At 53.3% G+C, this 20,100-nt stretch overlaps 1 protein-coding gene across 1 annotated transcript; it reads right to left on the bottom strand.

Annotated features, from left to right (window-relative positions):
* Positions 1–1,312: 1,312 nt before the first annotated feature.
* Positions 1,313–6,675, bottom strand: LOC137149831 (Fc receptor-like protein 1). The gene is made up of 8 exons (XM_067543450.1): positions 6,554–6,675; positions 6,368–6,406; positions 5,139–5,438; positions 4,075–4,404; positions 3,497–3,826; positions 2,983–3,303; positions 2,333–2,437; positions 1,313–1,788 (listed from the first exon to the last, which is right to left on the bottom strand). The coding sequence occupies exons 1-8, from the start codon at positions 6,582–6,584 to the stop codon at positions 1,691–1,693; spliced, it is 1,554 nt and encodes a 517-aa protein (XP_067399551.1). The 5' UTR covers positions 6,585–6,675; the 3' UTR covers positions 1,313–1,690.
* Positions 6,676–20,100: the final 13,425 nt, after the last annotated feature.

Here is a 20,100-nt window from a genome sequence, read left to right as displayed (position 1 = left end):
GTTAACAAACAAAACAAAACCAAGGCCCGTTGAGTCTTGAGAAGAGAAGATCGAGGAACCGTCTTCCAAAATGTGAAGGGTCGTTACTAAGAGGACGGAGACCAATGGTTCTCCTTGCCCAATGAAGGGCGGAGAAGACGTGAGGGCCTTCATCTGCAGCAAAGAAGATTGAGATCAGCTACTAGGAAAAGCTTTCTGACTCAAAGGGGAGGTAAGCTCTGGACTGGCCTTTCTAAGGGAGGCTGGGGAAATGCCTTCACTGGAGGTTTTGAAGACCAGGTTAGACCAACACCTGCCAGTAATGGTCAACTTGCAGCTAAAGAATCAGATTCCTCAGACGCCGGAGGACCCATATAAAATAAAACCTGGGAAAGACATCATCCTTGGCTCTCGAGGGACCGTGGTCTTACCTCGGTGGATTTGATGGAACAGGTGCAGAGAAAGGCGACTAGGATGAGCCGTGGAATGGAAAACCTGCCTTACGAGAGGAGACTCAAAGAGCTTGCCTTGTTTAGCCTAACCAAAAGAAGGCGGAGGGGAGATATGATTGCTCTCTGTAAACACGTCAGAGGGATAAACACCAGGGAGGCAGAGGAGTTATTTAAGTTCAGCGCCAATGTGGACACAAGAACTAATGGCTATAAACTGGCCATCAGGAAGTTTAGACTTGACATTAGACGCAGGTTTCTAACCATCAGAGGAGTGAGGTTCTGGAACGGCTTCCCAAGGGGAGCGGGGGGGGTAAAAAACCAAGCTGGCTTCAAAACTGAGCTTGATAAGTTTATGGAGGGGACGGTCTGATGGGACAGCCTCATTTGGCAACTGACTGATCTTTGACGAAGGGTGGTAGATACGCCAATGGCCTGTGAAGGGACGTTAGATGGGGCTGGTTCTGAGTTACTACAGAGAATTATTTCCCAGGTGTCTGGCTGGTGAGTCTTGTCTACATGCTCCGGGTTTAGCTGATCGCCATATTTGGGGTCAGGAAGGAATTTCCCCCCGGGACTGATTGGCGGAGGCCCTCGGGTTTTTTCACCTTCCTCTGCAGCGTGGGGCACGGCTCACTCGCTGGTGGTTTGTCTGTACCTTGAAGTTTTTAAACCATGATCTGAGGACTTCAATAACTCTGTCATGGGTGAGGGGGTCTATTGCAGGAGTGGGTGGGTGAGGTTCTGTAGCCTGAGTTGTGCAGGAGGTCAGACTGGATGGTCATATTGGTCCCGTCTGACCTTAACGTCGCTGAGTCCCTTCCAACCCGCCGTGTCTCATTTTATGGACTGTTAGGGCAGGAAAAAGACCATAGGGGGTTGGAGGCAGGTTTTAATAACAAACAGGAGATGGGGAAATGTACAGAGATTTACAAAGGCTTGAATGTTCATGGTAAAAGGGAGATTTGCTGAGAAGTTAGGAAAACAGAAACTCCGTCCTTCCTTTCCAACAGTCCCAGACTCTCCGCAGGAGGCGAAGAGACACAAAACAAATTCATTTCCCCAGCGATGTTTGAGGCGCAGGATATTCTCCGCTCGCCCTTAGCGGGCCGGAGACCTGCGGTGTGACTGTCAAGGAGAAGGAACATTGTTAGGCTATACACAATGAGTGTTTTAAGCGTCACGGTTCTTCTTTGGCTAGATGATGCTGTGGGGGAAACTGAGGCAAGGAGCGGCGGCGGGGGTGGACTTTCCCCTGGAGGTTAAAGAGTGTCCGGGTTGATCGCGGCCAGAGGGATGGGTGAGTAACTGCTGACAGAGCCGTTTTTCTGAGCTCTCCTCTTCAGCTGCCACACGGAGCCTGCCAATGAGAAAAGCAAAGCAGACGCATCGCTGGAGTACGTGGGGCGTTTTGTAGATTCTTTCTGTCTCACGTCAGGCCTCCGGCTCAGAAGGCATTTAAATGGGAGACCCAATAGGCTCAGCAAAGCAAAGAAGCAAAGAGGGGGGGCACTATGGGTAGTTGTAGGCCCCCACCCCATTGATTTCATTGTGCTCGCCTGAATGCCTCCACCCCGGCCCCTTCCATGAGATCCAGCGTCCGCCTTGGCCCTTCCGCCCCGCTGTTTTACGGCATACACGCAGCAGACAGCAAGCTGCTGTGTTCCACCCCAGAGGTGGCTGCATTTCAGCACCAGGCATATGATCTCCTGTGAAAATCCCCATCCTGACCCCTCCCCGCCAGCCTAGGGGCTGAGAGCTGCAGGGGCCCCTATGGGTGAGCCATGTGCACTGCCGTCCCGGCTGCCTGGGTCCCCTTCCCCATCTCAGTTGCTCCCTGGCCAGGACTGAGAGCTGCTGCCCTCCCGGACACCTGGGTCCCATTCTTTGCCTTCCCCACGCACCTTTCCTCGTCCTCCTGCAGAGATAGATGAGGAGCAGCAGTAGAACCAGGGCTACCGCTGCACTGGCGCATCCAGCCACCAAGGGGATGGGCAGAGAGCTGTTAGCTAAGGAAAGGGGAAAAAGCGAGGGGTTAACAGCCAGGAGAGGGAAATGTCGCAGCCCTCCCCTTTAAGGGAGGATTTTCTGCCAGCCAGATGCATGATGAAAAGCTGCCATCTATGGATCAGACATGGGTACTGCAACAAGGGGGCACGGCTCTTTCTATTACATCCACTAACACGTGTCAGCTCCTGGCTCCAAGGTCTCTCCTTGGAGGGCAACAGGGGGCTGCTGGTATGGGGTGGCTTTATTTTTTGGGGGGGAGGGCTCAGCCTTCTTGGCTGAGGGTTTTTGGTTGCCATTTTTTCGGGCCTTTCCCTGCCCAGTCCGCCAGCCCTGGAAGGTCGAGCATTATCCCAGGGATTATAAACCATGGCAAAGATTCCACGTGTCCTAAATCCGCGGGTACGGGAATTACACCTCCCGTCATGGCATCTCATTGGCCTTCGAAGAGGTACTGCGCGCGAGGGGGGCGTGGCCTCCCCCGTTTTTCCCCCTCCGCCCCCCGCGGGACCGCGGCATGCCTCTTTGACGACGTCGAATGGCTCACCCTTCACGGAGACGGTCACGGCCTGGCTCCTGATGGATGGGATCCATCTCCCGCCCACGTGTTCCTCGTACCCGCAGGTGAATTCCCCGGCACTTGCAGGACCAGCCCGGGGGAAAGTGAGCATCAGAGAGCCGGAGCCGGTTTCCGTGGTGCTGATTTCTGACCCCTGGTTCCCGGGGACCATCTCGGCTCCGTCCTTGTAGAAATGAAACCTCCACTCACTGGCGTTCCTGGGGGCGGCGCAGGTGATGTGCAGGGGGAGCCCTTCGCTCACCTCTCTGGAGGAGGGATCCACGCTCAGCGCTGGCCGGGGAAGGGGGTCTGCGGGGGGCAGGAAAAAGGAGGGGTCAGATGGAGAACCAGGCTCAGGAAATGGTAAAAAGTCAGCTATAGGGTATAATGGCGCTGAGGGCAGCAAAGGGTCGGGGGGCAGGGCTGTGTGTGTTTGCACATGCGTGTGGGTTCTGCAGGAAGTATACAGTGCATCTAGATTTGATCTCTAGGGCAGCCTCACCTCTCATGGTGACGTTCACGGCCCGGCTCCTGGGCGACGGGACCCACCTCCCGGCCACGTTTTCCTCGTATCCGCAGGTGAATTCCCCGGCACTGTCAGGACTGGCCCGCGGGATGCTGAGCACCGAGACGTTCCTCGCGCTGGTGCCGGGCTCCATGGTGCTGCTATCAGACCCCGCAGCCAAAGGGACCATCTTGACTCCGTCCTTGTAGAAATGAAACCTCCACTCGGCGGCCTCCCCGGGGGCCGTGCAGGTGAGGTGCAAGGGGAGTCCTTCGTTCACCTCTCCGGATGGGGGATCCACGCTCAGTGCCGGCTGGGAAGGGGGGTCTGTAGGGGGCACAGGGAAAAGAAGGGATCAGCAGAGGACCCACACCGCTGTGCGGGGGAATAGGGCAGCTCTACTGTATAATGGGCACTGGGGGCAGCGGAGGGTGGGGTGAGGAATGGTGTCTTAGTGTATAAAATGCACGTGGGGCAGCAGAGCGTGGGGGCGGGACTACGTGTGTGCACACGTGGGTTCTGCAGGAAGTGCACTGTGTATCTAGGGCTGGATTTTGTCTCTAGGGCAGCCTCACCTTTCAAGGTAATGGTCACCAGCCGGCTCCTGACGGACGGGATCCACCGGCCTTCCATCTTCTCTTCATACCCGCAGCTGAATTCCCCGGTGCTGTTGGTATCCACCCGTGGGAAGCTGAGCACAGAGACCTTCATAGGGTCAGTCCCAGGTGCCCCGGCCTTGATCTCATACCCGGCGTCCTCACGGACGGCCTCTTCTCCGTCCTGGTAGAAATTAAACCGCCGTTCGGCAGCGTCCCCGGGGGCCGTGCAGGTGATGTGCAGGGGGTGACCTTCGCTCACGGCTCCAGATGGGGGATCCACGCTCAGCTCCGGCTGGTGAGGGGGATCTGAGAGGAGGCAATAAAGGTAGGGGGTCAGCCGGGGCAGAGCAGTGAGGAAAACGGTGATGGGGGTAGACATGTGGGATTACCACATTGTTGGCCATTGGGTAGCCAGGCTGGTGACTGGGTTGGCGGCCATGTTTTCGGTTGAGTAGCAATGGACGATTACGATATTCTTGGCCTTCGTGGCTGTTTTAGTCATTGAGCTGCATGTGAGCCAACCACAGGGGCATGTGGGTGGCCGTGTTTATTTTGTTGAGTGCGAGCAGCTGTTTTCAATGGGCATGTTAGAGCGCTATGGAGCAGCCGCGGATGGCGGCCACCGAGTTGCCAGCCAGAGAGCCGTCTTCGATGGCCAGGTTGGTGCCCGTCAAAAAGTCAGAGCGAGTGGCCATGATTTGGGAGTTGAATGGCTGGGAAATAACCCACGGTGGATAAACCATGGCAGAGATTACGGGATCCCGAGGAAAAATGGGGGAGGAAGGCCCATCTGCAGAGCTGCACCACTTTGACAGTCATCGAAAGATAACCGTGTGCACGTGTTTAAAAGCATTCACAGCAGTAATTGGAGTGGTGGGAGCCCGCAGTGGAGAAAGGGGTATCTTGATATCGAAATAGCTATATTGGTTTATATTGAGATAGATAGATAGATAGATAGATAGATAGATAGATAGATAGATAGATAGTGGGTGTGTATGGGGATAGATAGACAGACAGACAGACAGATATTTCTATCTCACCTTTGACTTTGATGGTGACCTCGTTGCTCTGCTTGGAATGGAGGAATCTCGGACTCTTTCCAGTGTAATAGGCGCAAGTGTAGGACCCCGCATCACGTGGCGCCGTGATGTTGAGGCTGTAGGTGTGCTTCCAGACAGAGGAGGAGGGGGCTGTAACAGCCCAGCCCATGTTGCTGTAGTACTGGAATATTGTCACCGGATTGCTCCCAGGCGGGGCAGAGCAAATCAGGCTCACGGTGTCTCCCAGCAGGTATTCGGTCTTCCAGGGATGCACGGAGAAGGTTGGGGCGGGGTTTATCGCTGGGGAACCAAAGCTGCGTTAGCCCCGACTCACCCACAACGCAGCCCCGGCAGGAAACAGAACCTCATGTTTGCCCTGCATCCAACCACCCGACACAGGAAGGATCAGGTGGAGGCTGAGATCTCACAGCCCTTTCCTTACGGCTTTGGCTGCTGGAGTCATGTGATTAAAGCGGACTCTCAGCCTCCATTAAAAAGTGTCATCTTCTAGCCCTGGTGGCCAAAGAGGAAATGTCAAGAGGGTGACCTGCCTGTGACTTACTCAGCAATGCTGCCGGAGTCTGCAGAGAGCCTGCACCCATTGCTGGGAGAGAGGGCAGCATCCTGGCATGTGACAAGGCCGGGGTGAACACTGCACAATCTCCTCCCCTTGGGAAGTTAGAGGCGGAGCTGTCCCCACCTTGGCTGCCCCGTGGTGGGATGGGACGGGGGGCTAAAGGAGAAAGAGGAACCGCTGGCAGATGTGGGGCCAGGCTCTTTTCTGTTGTGAGCAGCAGGGTTGAGAACATGCAGTTGCACGCCACTAGGGAAAAGGGCTGGCTCTGCAGTTCCTGGAATTTAGCACATTAACCTCAGGCGTGAGTTTCTTCCTGACCGCCTCCGCCAGCCAGTGTATTCCCTCTCCCTTATACGGGACAGAGGGGCACTTGTCCTCCATGGCCCAGGACCTGGGCCTCTCTGCTGAGACCTGGGCTGAGCCCCACCCAACTCGTCACACCCCCTCGGGGGAATGAACAGGAGCTGGCTGGGATGAAGGAGCAGCGAGGGAGTCGGAGGACTCTGGACGCACATCCCCCCCCCACCTGCACTTCCACATCCCGCAGCTCGAATGTGGGGGGGGAGATACCCCATCTCCCTGCCACCCCCAGCTCTTTGGCCAGTCCCACCCTCAGCAGCAGCATCTCAGCCAGGACAGGAGTCGGTTTTACCTGCAGGGGACACCAGCCGGGGAAGGAGCTGGAGAGAGGCTGGAAGAGAAAGGAGAGGTGATGAGACCTTTAAGTACACGGGGGAGAGTGAGCTGGGGGAAATGGGGGTTGGGTATCAGGAGAAAGAAAGAAAGAAAGAAAGAAAGAAAGAAAGAAAGAAAGAAAGAAAGCAGGGGGCTGACTTACCCAGCAGCGGCAGAATGAGAGGTTGCTCCATGCTGAGATGGTCCCTAGGTGCCTGGGAGCTGGGTTCTCCCTGCAGCCGCCAGACCAGTCTCTGTCCAGAAGCGGACTGACCCTGCTTTGCCCATCCCACGAGCTGCACAATCCCATGACTGGATGTGTTGCTCATCCCGGGGCGCTGCTTCCCCGCCACCCCCCTCCCCCGCATTGCATAAACTGGAGGAAGTCATGGGCTGCCACTGAGAACGGAGGAAATGCTGCAGCACGCACAGATCTGGGACTCTTCACTTCAACAGCCGAATGAGTCACCTCCGTGGCCACAAAGGCCGCTGGCCCCTGCTCTGTGGACCATTCACCAGCCTTCTCCTGCTGCCTCCCGCCCAGTTCTGCACTTGTCCTTCCCCCTCTGTGGCCCACCCAGGGCTCTCACGCTCCCCAGCCGTCACTCTCTTGGGGCGAGACGCATGGCTCCCTCCCACCTGTCCGGGGGTTTTCCCAGCCACATGGTTTCCTACCTTCGCTAGGAGATCTCCGGCGAGTCACTCGGTCAACACCTGTTCCCCTCGGAGCCTCTAAAGAACGGCATTTCTTGCAGTTTCAAGGGAGCGCACAAGTCCATTCTGTCCTGAGGGGGAAGCACTATGGGGGAACCCTATTAAAGCAATAAAAGATGCTCCACAGGTGCTAATAAGATCACCGGAGGTCAACCCGCCCTTACCACCCTTCCATCCTTCCAGCCGTGGACTGGAGCTCCCTGCTGGTACCTGGGGCAGAACAAACCCAGCCCTGAGCTTGTTGCAAACCAGGCTATTTACCCACAGTCCTTTCTTCGTGTGTTCATCTCGGGAGAATCCAGTCTGAACCAATATTCGGGAGCATCTGGACATGCTGCAACACGCTGTTCTTTATCCCCGAGGCATCTGTGGTTACACCTACCGCCCTGGGGCACGCACCATCTCTGACCCACAACGATACATCAGTCACTGTAACGCAGGCCGATCGCCCAGAGAGAGAGCAGGAAATTGTCCCCCACCCCTCCATCTCTGCGGCACTCGGGCCCCTTATGAGGATCAATGGCTTTTTAATCACCTCTGCACCTTGACGAGATACGGGAGGGCCGTCATCTCCAACAGGGAGCTGGAAAATTTGTGGGTGACTGAGAGAGCTTCCACCTGGCTCTCCAGTGACCAAAAGACGTCGGGAGACGGGAGAATTCACCAAGGGCAAGTCATGCCTCACCAACCTGACTGCTTTCTATGAAGAGGTGACTGGCTCTGTGGATTTGGGGAAAGCGGTGGACGTGATATACCTTGACTTTAGCAAAGCTTTTGATACTTTCTCTCACAGTATTCTTATCAGCAAGTTAAAGAAGTATGGGTTGGATGAATGGACTATACAATGGATAGAGAACTGGCTAGAGCATAGGGCTCAACGAGTAGTGATCAATGGCTCCATGTCTAGCTGGCAGCCCGTCACAAGTGGAGTGCCCCAAGGGTCGGTGCTGTGTCTGGTTTTGTTCAACATCTTCATCAATGGTCTGGAAGATGGGGTAGATTGCACCCTCAGCAAGTTTGCAGATGACACTAAGATGGAGGGAGTGGTAGATACCCTGGAAGGTAGGGATAGGATGCAGAAGGACCTAAACAAATTGGAGGATTGGGCCAAAAGAAATCTAATGAGGTTCAATAAGGACAAGTGCAGAGTCCTCCACTTAGGAAGGAAGAATCCCATGCACAGCTATAGACTGGGGACCAATGAGTTAGGCAGCAGTTCTGCGGAAAAGGACCAGTACGTGACAGTGAATAAGAAGCTGGATATGAGTCAGCAGTGTGCCCTGGTTACCAAGAAGGCTAATGGCATATTGGGCTGCACTAGTAGGAGCATTGTCAGCAGATTGAAGGAAGTGATTATTCCCCTCTATTCAGCACTGGTGAGGCTGCATTTGGAGTATTGTGTCCAGTTCTGGGCCCCCCACTACAAAAAGGATGTGGAGAAGTTGGAGAGAGTCCAGCGGAGGGCAACAAAAATGATTAGGGGACTGGAGCAAAAGACTAATGAGGAGATGCTGAGGGAACTAGGCTTGTTTAGTCTGTAGAAGAGAAGAATGAGGGGGGATTTGATAGCAGCCTTTAACTACCTGAAAGGGGGTTCCAGGGAGGATGGAGCTAGGGTATTCTCGGTGGTGGTAGATGGCAGAACAAGGAGCAATGGTCTCAAGTTGCAGTGGGGTAGGTCTAGGTTGGACATTAGGAAAAAGTTTTTCCCTAGGCGGATGGTGAAGCACTGGAATGGGTTACCTAGGGAGGTGGTGGAATCTCCATCTTTAGAGGTTTTTAAGCTGCGGCTTGACAAAGCCTTGGCTGGGATGATATAGCTGAGGTTAGTCCTGCTTTGAGCAGGGGGTTGGACTAGACACCTCCTGAGGTCCCTTCCAACTCTGTGATTCTGAGGTAGCTTCCACCTGGCTCTCCGGTGACCGGAAGACATCGGGAGATGGGAGAATTCACTGTTTCCCTGGGGCGTTTGTTCCCACGGCTAAGCACCCAAAGAAGGGCTTTCGTTCTGATGTGTGCTTCCAGCCATTGGGTCTTTCTCCAGCGGGCTAAAGAGCCCTTTAATAGCCAGTATTTTCTCTCCTTGTTCGCCGTTATCAGTCACCTTTCTATCTTATTGTCCGGTCAGCGTGGCTGGGGTTGGGCTGTAAATCACTGTAGCGATAATGGCAGGGGTGAGGAAAGACGGAGAGAAACCTGCCGAGGCAACGGGCGGGCAGAGGGGGCTAACTGAGCACCGCGCCGGAGAGGCAGGCAGTGCAGCTACGCCAGTCGGCCGGGCAGTGGGAAGCAAGAAAGGAGAGGTGTGGGACATGGACTCTGGGGCGGGACGGGTCCTGCTCGAGGGTTTGGGGGTTTATGAATTCTGTTTGCACTGTTTCTGAAACCAGTGCTGAGTTCATTCCTGCCTTCTATGAAAACGTTGACTTTCTAGACTCCGACTCTGTGCCCAGGGGATGGCGTGTGATTTCCCAGGTGACCGGGTGGAGGCTTGAGCTGGTTTGGTGGTTGCATCATTGACAGGACCCTGCCCCAGATATTGAACTGGGCCCGGGGGGCTGCTGACTGCATCTGGCAGAAGGGTTACACTGAGAAGCTAAACAGATGCTGCCCTCAGCTTGAACTATGAGGAGAACCCAGGAGTCCTGGCTCCCCACCCCCTGCTCTAACCACCAGACATCACTCCCTTCCCAGAGTTGTCAATAGAAGCCAAGAGTCCTCACAGTCCAAGCTCCCCCTGCTATAACCACTAGACCCCACTATCCTCCCACAGCCAGGGAGAGAACCCAGGAGTCCTGGCTCCAAGCCCCCCTGCTCTAACCACTAGCCCCCCACTGTGATATAGGGGGCCACACCCTTCGTCTCACCAGTCGTGGTTATACTGCAGGGTCACCCCCACCAGTCCCCCCACCCCAGATCTTCCCCCAGAAATGTATGTCCTGTACTGCCCGACCCTCTCCCGGACAAAACAAATATATTAAGTCCTTTATTCCCGTAAGGGAATAATACGTCAGTTTATTACCTTAAACAGTCCCCCAGACACTTCAGTTTAAACACGCTGGCTGAAATAAAACAGGAAAGCAAGTTTATTAACCGCAACGAAGGGAGATTGGAAGGGCGGCCGAGGGAGGAGACAGAAATGCCTCCAAGACAGAGAAAGAGAAAATGCTTACTCGTATCTGCTCAAGAAACTATCTTAGGGGCAAAGCAAACTGTCTCGCCCCCGTGCCAGCAGATTACTGACCAAACTCTCATGTCAGGACCCCTACGCAGAGTCCTTTTGCCTGCTCAGGTGCGGAGAAGGAGGTGGGCCGGGAGAGATAGCTAGAGGGGTGCCTTGGGGGTGTTTCCCCCCCTCCTTTTTATAGTTTTAGCCCCCCCTTGAAACACGTTTCCAGCTGAAACCCAGGAGACAAAGCGTCAATGTGGAAGGATGGTCCCTGCTGGCTGCTTTTCAGTCAGTTTGAACTTGCTTCGTTTTCCCACCCGGCTTCATGACTCTGTTTACTGCTGAAATTCAACCTCATGTTCCTTCCTTTCATAGAATCCTAGAAGATGAGGGTTGGCAGGGACCTCAGGAGGTATCTAGTCCAACCTCCTGCTCAAAGCAGGACTAACCTCAGCTAAATCATCCCAGCCAGGGCTTTGTCAAGCCAGGTCTTAAAAACCGCTAAGTATGGAGACTCCACCACCTCCCTAGGTAACCCATTCCAGTGCTTCACCACCGTCCTGGGGAAAAAGTTTTTCCTAATGTCCAGCCCACTGCAACTTGAGACTGTTGCTCCTTGTTCTGTCGTCTGCCACCACTGAGAACAGCCTAGCTCCATCCTCCCCTTTCAGGTAGTTAAAGTCTGCTAACAAATTCCCCCTCATTCTTCCTTTCTGCAGACTAAACAAGCCCAGTTCCCTCAGCCTCTCCTCATAAGTCTTGTGCTCCAGCCCCCTCATCATTTTTGTTGCCCTCCACTGGACTCTCTCCAAGTTGTGCACATCCTTCCTGTAGTGGGGGCCCAAAACTAGACACAATACTCCAGATGTGGCCTCACCAGTGCCGAATAGAGGGGAATGATCACTTCCCTCAATCTGCTGACAATGCTCCTACTAATGCAGCCCAATATGCCATTAGCCTTCTTGGTAACCAGGGCACACTGCTGACTCATATCCAGCTTCTTATCCCCTGTAACTCCCGGGTCCTTTTCCGCAGAACTGCTGTCTAGACCGTCAGTCCCCAGTCTGTAGCAATGCCTGGGATTCTTCCATCCTAAGTGCAGGACTCTGCACTTCTCCTTGTTGAACCTCATCAGATTTCTTTTGACGCAATCCTCCAATTTGTCTAGGTCACTCTGTGTCCTATCCCCGCCCTCCAGTGTATCTACCACTCCCCCCAGCTTAGCGTCATCTATGAACAGGAGCTGACGGGACTTGACTGAGTGGATGTTTTTCTAAAAGATCCACTCTAAGAATTGTTTTGGGAAAGTCCTACGGCCTGTCTTATGAAGGTTGTCAGACTTGGTGACCACAATATTCACTTCTGGCCTTGTCATCTATGAGGGAAAGAATTTGCCAGTCAAAGTGGAGGGAAGCTCACCACCTCTTTCAGAAATGCGGGGGATATGACACAAACCATCTGAGGGAGCCCACAAGTGCTAGGTCCGTTAAAGAGACAGACTGAAGGAGGCCGGAGTAAACTTTTATTATGAAGCCTGAAGGGAGGGGGGCTTACAGAGAGTCATACAGTTTAGAAATAGTAGCAGAAGGGATCTTGAAAAGGAAAAGGAAAGGCAGCTTTCTTTCTTTCTTTCTTTCTTTCTTTCTTTCTTTCAGTTGAGAAGCAGCTTCCCTATCAGCAGTGGAACCCGTGGCAACGACATGCCATGGAAGATGACAAACGCCAAGGAAGAGACGTGCCAAATATTCAGAAAAAGACGTTAAGCTTCACAGCCTCCCGCCTGGGCGACGGAGATCATGAGCCCCCTTTAGCAGTGGGGGAAACTGAGGCAGGGAGCAGGCAAAGGTTGATTGGGCCTTGCGGATCATAGAGAGATTGGAAAGATGGATGCTGAAGTGTTTGGAGGGTTTTCTTTAGCCTTGGGTCCCCATCCTGTGATCCTCCCGGGAACCTGCAAACAAGACGTGACAGCACTGGAGTCTAAGGGTGGTGAAGGAGGCATGGAACTGCAGGGGGAGCAGCCAGTAGGGGGTGCTATGGCTGACTCACCGGTGCGCTGCATGGCGCTCGGGGGTGCCATGCTGAGCAGGTCACTGGGGGGCACTGCACTGCATGGAGCAGGGCAGGGGGGGCTCAGTAGGGGGCGCTCTCTGAAATGATTGGGCATCTGTCGTGCACCTGACACGCCCCGCCCCAGAAGTGGCTGCATGTCAGCCGATGGCTGAAGGGCCTCCCACGGGAACAGAGTTGCTGAGGGGCCTTTTAGGTGTGGGGACAAATCCCCGAGCAGTCAGGGATGCCTGTCCCGGAAGGAGCCAGTTACGTTCATGTTTCATCAGGAAATAGGTATTGAAGAAGATAAGGCTGCTGAGGGTGAAGAATAAACCGCCCCGGCCAACTCCCGGGTCCAGCCAACCGTGGGGGCTGTGGAGAGAGGAAACTGACGGAGATGGATAAGCAACGCACTGCTTAGCCCGTGTGTGTGTGTGTAGGGGATCATTCTTCCCCGCAGTTGCAGGGAAAGACAGAAATGGAAGAGCCGAGGTCTGAAAAAAAAATATAAGCATTCCTTGGGGCCCCTTGAATGCAATACTACAAAACAACAACACAATACAGAACAACAACAACAACACAATCTCATTGTTGCTTTGCAGGCACGGCTGCAAAATATCCCCAGTGTAATTGCACTGTGCTTCCAGTTGTGTTGCAGTTTTCAAACTTTCTCCTTTTCATTTTCCTTTCCTGCAGTTTTCAAATTCTCTCTGCTACCTTTTCGCCTTTCTTGTTCACTGTGCGAGAATCCACCTTCTCCAGTGAATTATTTCAAAGGGGCCCAGCCACCTTTTACTAACCTTTATAGAAAATGTGAACTAAAAAAACAGCTTTCTTCCGAGAACATGTGAAAAAGCTCACACGAGCTGTGCTAATTCACCCCCGGAAAGAAAAATGGAAACAGTTAATGCAAAAATTTACACGTCCACAAATGAGGCAGGAAAGCAGGACAGGAAGCAAAAAGGGGGCATGGAAACCTGTCAGAATTTATCTGCTGAGTAAAGGTGCAGCGGTTAAACTCCGATCTCTCTCCCCAGGGGTATTACAGACAATGAATTGCTCACCCCCTCCCGCTGATGGCGACTGACTCATTCCTCCTGGCTTGGACTTTCCATCCAGACAATCATACCCAGTACAAACAGCTGTATAACCCCGATACCACCGGCCCTGTGATGCTCAGGTTGCAGAGGGGGGGCAATTAACTGTGATCCCCGAGGTTACATCGGCACCTGAAAAATTCTACTTATTTTGCAGATAATAACTCAGAAATCAGCTGACAGATGCACTGGCTTTAATTTCTATAAAGAAAGAAAATTAAACACGTGTTAGACCCGCTCACCTCTAATGCTACCATGTGCAGAGATTGTGTATCAAATCACTTACGGGACACAGGGTGGGAGTAACATTTTAATGGATGTGCTTACTTGGTTACAAATGCTTGAGTACAGCAACTGAGTATAAAAATCAAAGTTACTTTCTGTATCCTCCGAGGCTCCTTACTTTCTTTTCAGTTCACCAAGCTTGAAATAGGTCATTTGATTCCAGGAAGCATCCTACCAGCATGAGGCCCCATGAGTTTATACTGCCCCTGCCTGGAATTATAGGGGGTGTTACCATATTACAAAGAACTGACAGTTTCAAGTCACTTTCCCAACCCCAAATAATCGAAAATTAAGAGTCAAGCTCACCCAAAATCACAAGATTGGCTTTTAAATCATGAGAGTGTAAAAATGCAAGATTTGGGATTCTTTTTATTTGACTTTTTCAGCCTTTAGGGGTCACATTTTGAAGCTTCCTCCACAGCCATGAGGGCTGGAAACGTACTTTTGAAGGCTGAAACCATCCCCTGACTCCAGCAGCTGGGGCTTTAAGGAAAATCACAATGACTGTGAGACTCATGGCAAAACCGGGACAGCTGGCAATACTGCTTTCACTTCTGTTTAAAGGCTAGTTACTTTGCAGAAGGCTCTTAAACGCAGTACGGAAGTGTTGCAATTCTCACAGGAGGATATTTCAAACCAAACACCCGAGAAAATCCCACATTTTAAAGGTGAAAGGGAAAAAAATCCAGTCTTTTGAGGTGTAGCCGGGCTACTGCAGGCAGGAAAGGAAAATAAACAGGTTCAGGAGCTGCAGGCAGCTCTTCCTTGTCGAAAAGACGAGGATGGTCAAATCTTCCAGTCCTAAATCTGGTAAAACTATTGCCGTCAGCACCTCCACGCAGAGATATCTCACGTCTCCTTTTCTGAATGTAACCTTGGCCCGCAGCAGGACCTGGCTGTATTTCTTCTGAGTCCCCTGTGTTCTTTCTTCAGGGGCACTCCTGTCTACAGACTCATCTCGATTTCCAGATCCTGAATCTAACCCCCAGCCCTTTCTTATCCTAACCCCCCTGCCCCTGCGTGTAGACAAAATACTGACTCCCTGCCCCACAAGCTGGGCACAGCTGCAGAACTGCAGTGATTCTGGGGGGCTAGTGCGTGTCATGATCAGACCTCCTGTACAAAACTCCAGTAGGATGGGGGGCTCCTGCCTCCCTTGTCCCCCCCCCCCCCCAACTGGCGCCCGTGCAAGACCAAGGAAGCAGAGACATACCCTTCACTTGAACTCAGATGGGGAGGCTTTTCTCGGAGGGGGTTCTCTTGCTCAGATCCCCCCTTCCAGTAGGCACAGCTGTATCTTCAGCCGAGGAGCAGCTCCGTCCCCTCGAAGAACTCCTGGTGGGAGGGGTGGCAGGGAAAGAGTGGACGCTGGAATGGAAACACAGGGGTCTGTGCAGAGGGGGAGCCCCCCAGGGAGTGAGGGGCAGAGGAAATGGGGGAACAAGACCTCAACACAGATCCCCCCACCATCCCTTCTCACCCTATCCCATCGCCTCCCCCTCCAGGTGAGGAAATATCCCAGGGTGGACACAGCACCTCTGCATCATACTCCCTTTACCTTCCGGTGACATGAGGGTGGGGAAAATCTAGAGAGAGGCAGAAAAAGAGAAGAGAGGGTGTGAGAAATCAGAAGAAAGAAAGAAAGAAAGAAAGAAAGAAAGAAAAAGTGCATGCTGCTGGAAAATAAGCCCAGAGTGTCTCTCACCCAGCACAGGCAGAAGGAGACTCAGTTCCATGCTGAGGTGGATTCTCTGATACTGGAATCAGGGTTCTCTACCCAGCCACCAGCCCCGTGTCCTGCCTGGGATGAACCAAGCACTTCCGCTTCACCAGCCAAACAGTGGCACAACGCCCCTAGCCAGCAGATTTCCCAGCCTCACCCCGGGGAAAACACCATGCTCAGATGCAGGCCAGTCTGCGTCTCTAGAGATCTTTCTTTCTTTCCTTCTTTCTTTCTTTCTTAGATTAGAAAGTGACTTTAAACAAAAGCTTTGTTCGTCTTTACGGTGCTACAGGATTCTCGTTGTTTTTGCAACAGCAACCATGAGTTGATTCAGTTCAAACTAAATGGACCTGGGCGTGTGGGTTGATCCCAGGATGAGTATGAGCCGCCAATGTGATGTGGCCGTGAAAAAAGAGAATGTGGTCCTAGGATGCATCAGACAAGGTGTTTCCAGTGGAGATAGGGAGGTGTTATTACTGTTATACAAGGCACTGGTGAAACCTCATCTGGGAACACAGTGTGCAGTTCTGGTGCCCCGTGTTTAAGAAAGATGAATTCAAACTGGAACAGGTGCAGAGAAGGGCTCCTAGGATGATCCAAGGAATGGAAAACCTGCCTTCTGAGAGGAAACTCAAAGAGCTTGGCTTGTTTAGCTTAACCAAAAGAAGGCGGAGGGGAGATATGATTGCTGTCTATAAATACATCAGAGGGATAAACACCAGGGAGGGAGAGGAGTTATTTAAGTTCAGTGCCAATGTGGACACAAAAACTAATGGCTATAAACTGGCCATCAGGAAGGTTAGAGTTGAAATTAGACACAGGTTTCTAACCATCAGAGGAGTGAGGTTCTGGAACGGCCTCCCAAGGGGAGCAGGGGGGGGTAAAAAACCAAGCTGGCTTCAAAACTGAGCTTGATAAGTTTATGGAGGGGACGGTCTGATGGGACAGCCTCATTCGGCACCTGACTGATCTTTGACGAAGGGTGGTAGATACGCCAATGGCCTGTGAAGGGACGTTAGATGGGGCTGGTTCTGAGTTACTACAGAGAATTATTTCCCAGGTGTCTGGCTGGTGAGTCTTGTCCACATGCTCCGGGTTTAGCTGATCACCATATCTGGGGTTGGGAAGGAATTTTCCCCCGGGGCAGATCGGCCCCTGGGGGTTTTTCGCCTTCCTCTGCAGCGTGGGGAATGGCTCACTCGCTGGTGGGTTCTCTGTACCTTGAAGTTTTTAAACCACGATCTGAGGACTTGAGTGAGGGGGTCTGTTAGAGGAGTGGGTGGGCGCGGTTCTGTGGCCTGCGTTGTGCAGGAGCTCAGACTAGATGGTCATAATGGGCCCTTCTGACCTTCGAGTCTACCCTGAAAAGCAGGAATGAGACCTCTGTGTGTGTGTAAGTGTGTCTGTGTCCACCCTTTCTTCCTTCCCCCCCCCGTTGGAAGGAATGAGCCCTGCGCTGTGCGTGAGCCGGTTCTACCGTGGGACTGGCCGCACGTCACCCTCCCTGCGCCTCAGTTTCCCCTCCCAGCCATCGCCTCCCTCGTGTCTTTATTTGTCAGCGCTTCGGGGGCAGGGGCTGTTTCTCCATAGCTCCACGCTCTGATCCGGGCCAAGGATGACACCTGGTTTTCTGTCTCCACGGCCTGGCTTCCCTGCAGGCCAGCCCGTGGCCACATGATACTGCCAGCGCGTTCACACGGGGAGGGGGGTGTTTGTTTATTTTTGCCAGTTGATGAGCAAGGGGTTTGCGTTGCTCATGAGTTTCTTTTTCTAAAGAAACAGAAAGGGAAGCAGAAAAGGGAAGTCCTGTCCCCGGCCCAAATTGTGCTGACGCTGTGAACAGGGAGTTGGCTGTGTGGCCCCGAGGCCAGGCACGAGCTGCCGGAGGCTTCGAGCAGGGCTGGCTCGTTCCACACCCTGGCTCCCCTGCTGGGCCCATCACAAAGGCCAGGAGGATCAGGGGCCGCACCTACGCTCATGCCCCTGTGTGTGTGTGTGTGTGTGTGTGTGTGTGTGTGTGTGTGTGTGTGTGTCTGCTGCTCCCTGGTGGAGGGGATGAGCTTTGCGCTTTGTGTGTGTGTGTGTGTGTGTGTGTGTGTGTATGTGTCTGCTGCCCCCTGGTGGAGGGATGATCCTTGCTCTGTGTGTGTGTGTAAGTGTGTCTGTGTGTGAGACCCTGCTGCCCCCTGGTGGAGGGATGAGCCTTGCGCTGTGTGTGTGTGTGTGTGTGTCTGCTGCCCCCTGGTGGAGGGGATGAGCTTTGCTCTGTGTGTGTGTGTGTGTGTGTGAGAGAGAGAGAGAGAGAGAGAGAGACCCTGCTGCCCCCTGGTGTATGGGATGAGCGCTGCATGCTGTATGTGTGTCTGTCTGCCTGTCTGTCTGTCCCTGTTGCTCCCTGGTGCAGGAGATGAGACCTGCATTTTGTGTGTGTGTGTGGGTCAGTGGGTGTGGATGTCCCTGCTGCCCTCTTCTGGAGGGGTGAGCCTTGCCCTGTGTGTATGTGTGTATGTGAGTGTGTGTGTGTGTGTGTGTGCTGCCCCCCTGGTGGAGGGGCAAGCCTTGCTCTGTGTGTGTGTGTCTCTGTGTCTCTGCTGCCCCCTGGTAGAGGGAACAAGCCCTGCCCTGTGTGTGTGTGTGTGTGTGTGTGTGTGTGTGTGTCTATGCTGCCCCCTGGTGGAGGGGATGAGATCTGTTACACACCCCCTGCCACCTACTCAATGAAATCAGGCCGTGTCACTCAGACGCTGGGACAAAAATTCTGTGGGCATCACCCCGGGTGTCAGACCCCCTGCCTACAGCCACTTGCAAACACAGAGGAATGATGACAAAATCTGATGTCTGTGATCAACCCCCGCAGCTTCCTGCTTGACCCGCTGCCCCTTGTGGATTGTATTCCAAGCAGATGCCAACGCCTGGCTGAGTCCGGGAAGAAACCAGCGGACAGGCCTCAGCTGTCTATGCTGGAGAAGAGACTCCCAGAGGGTGGGAATCAGAGCAGAGTGGGGTTCTGGACCCCACTAGTGGCCGATTATCCCCAGCTGAGACATGAAAAGAAGGAAGAACAGGAGGGATAAAGCAGAACATAGTCACGGCACTCCATCAGGAGCTGAGGAGGCGGGCTGGAATCCCACCGCTGCCACCAAACCCCTTTGGTGGGCGTCGGGTTGAGACCTCCCCTGGGAGGCTGGAGAAGCCAGTGAAGGGGTTTAGGCATCCAAGGAGCAAAGGAAAACAGCTCAGGAAAGGAGCCAGAGGCAAAGATGGGGCAGAGGGCTGGAAATGAATTGCAAGTGAGAAGGGAGGGACTTGGTTCTGGTCGTACAACACCTTAGCTCTACAATAATACGAATACATTTTAAAAATCACATATATCGGCAGTGGGGGCCCGTATTTTACCCTCTCTATGTGGCGAGATGTGGGAGCGGGTAGGAGGCAGTTCAACCTTGGAGACATTGCTACCCTGCAGTTCCCCGGGGTGGCAACAGGGGACAGAGAGCAACATGGGGGTGCTGGCACCCCAACATGAGTGCTGTCCTCAATGCAGCACTAAGGGGTGCTGTGCTGTGGGGGGGGCAATAGGGGGCAGCCAAAAACCCCCCACAGATGCACTAAGAAGAACGTTTTTCCAGGCTCAGGAGTAGGAAACCGACCTTGGAGGACTACGGGATATATTCAAGCCGTGGCGGGTCCCCACCTACAGAGCTTTTGGTGCCAACCTAAAAAACTAAGTGCCCACGTTTTGGTTCCGGAGCTGGGAGTGGGGCCCTTTTCCCCAGATGATGCTTTTCTCATCAAACGGGACACAAGGCTACTGTACGCCTTCCCTCCACCCCCTCTTCTGACACAGGGTCAGAAATAAATGCAGGCTGGACAACACGGTCCAGGCAAAAGTGGTTTCCCTAAAGATGGCCGGGTGCCCACCTCTCAGGCTTCCTCTTTGACCCCACCTCCTCTGCCAGGGAGGGCTGGGTTAGACTCCCCGGTTCGGGGAAACCAAAATGAGCTGTTCAGAGGAAGTGACATTCTGTGTGATGGTCGTAAACAAACCACATGGCGTACAGGTATGGAAATGGAGGTGATTCGATCCCTTGTGCCAAAACGGACAAATCATGGTGGTTTCCGCTCCTGTACCACTGGTACGTGACTAGTCCAACCCCCTACTCAAAGCAGGACCAACCCCGACTAAATCACCCCAGCCAGGGCTTTGTCAAGCCAGGCCTTAAAAACCTCTAAGGATGGAGACTCCACCACCTCCCTAGGTAACCCATTCCAGTGCTTCACCACCCCCCTAGGGAAATTTTTTTTCCTAATATCCAACCTAGATCTTCCCCACTGCACCTTGAGACCATTGCTCCTTGTTCTGTCATCTGCCACCACTGAGAACAGCCTAGCCCCATCCTCCTTGGAACCCCCTTTCAGGTAGTTAAAGGCTGCTATCAAATCCCCCCTCATTCTTCTCTTCTGCAGATTAAACAAGCCCAGTTCCCTCAGCCGCTCCTCATAAATCATGTGCTCCAGCCCCCTCATCATTTTTGTTGCCCTCCGCTGGACTCTCTCCAATTTGTCCACATCTTTTTTGTAGTGGGGGGCTCAAAACTGGACACAATACTCCAAATGCAGCCTCACCAGAGCCGAATAGAGGGGAATAATCACTTCCCGCGATCTGCTGG

This window comes from Emydura macquarii, unplaced genomic scaffold (genome assembly GCF_026122565.2).
Source record: "Emydura macquarii macquarii isolate MOO-44397 ecotype Brisbane River unplaced genomic scaffold, CSIRO-AGI_Emac_v2 contig_845, whole genome shotgun sequence".
Classification (NCBI taxonomy): Eukaryota; Metazoa; Chordata; order Testudines; family Chelidae; genus Emydura; species Emydura macquarii.
Note: the sequence above shows the minus strand (reverse complement) of the source record. Positions and strands in the feature narration are given on the sequence as shown.

Bases quoted from the DNA above. Each gene is read 5' to 3' on its own strand.
- LOC137149831 (XM_067543450.1), bottom strand. From the start codon at position 6,584: ATGGAGCAACCTCTCATTCTGCCGCTGCTGG. The intron at 6,407-6,553 runs GTAAGTCAGCCC...TTTCTCTTCCAG, and splicing joins TCTCATTCTGCCGCTGCTGG to CCTCTCTCCAGCTCCTTCCC. The intron at 4,405-5,138 runs GTGAGATAGAAA...GCCTCCTCTCAG, and splicing joins GGTCACCATCAAAGTCAAAG to ATCCCCCTCACCAGCCGGAG.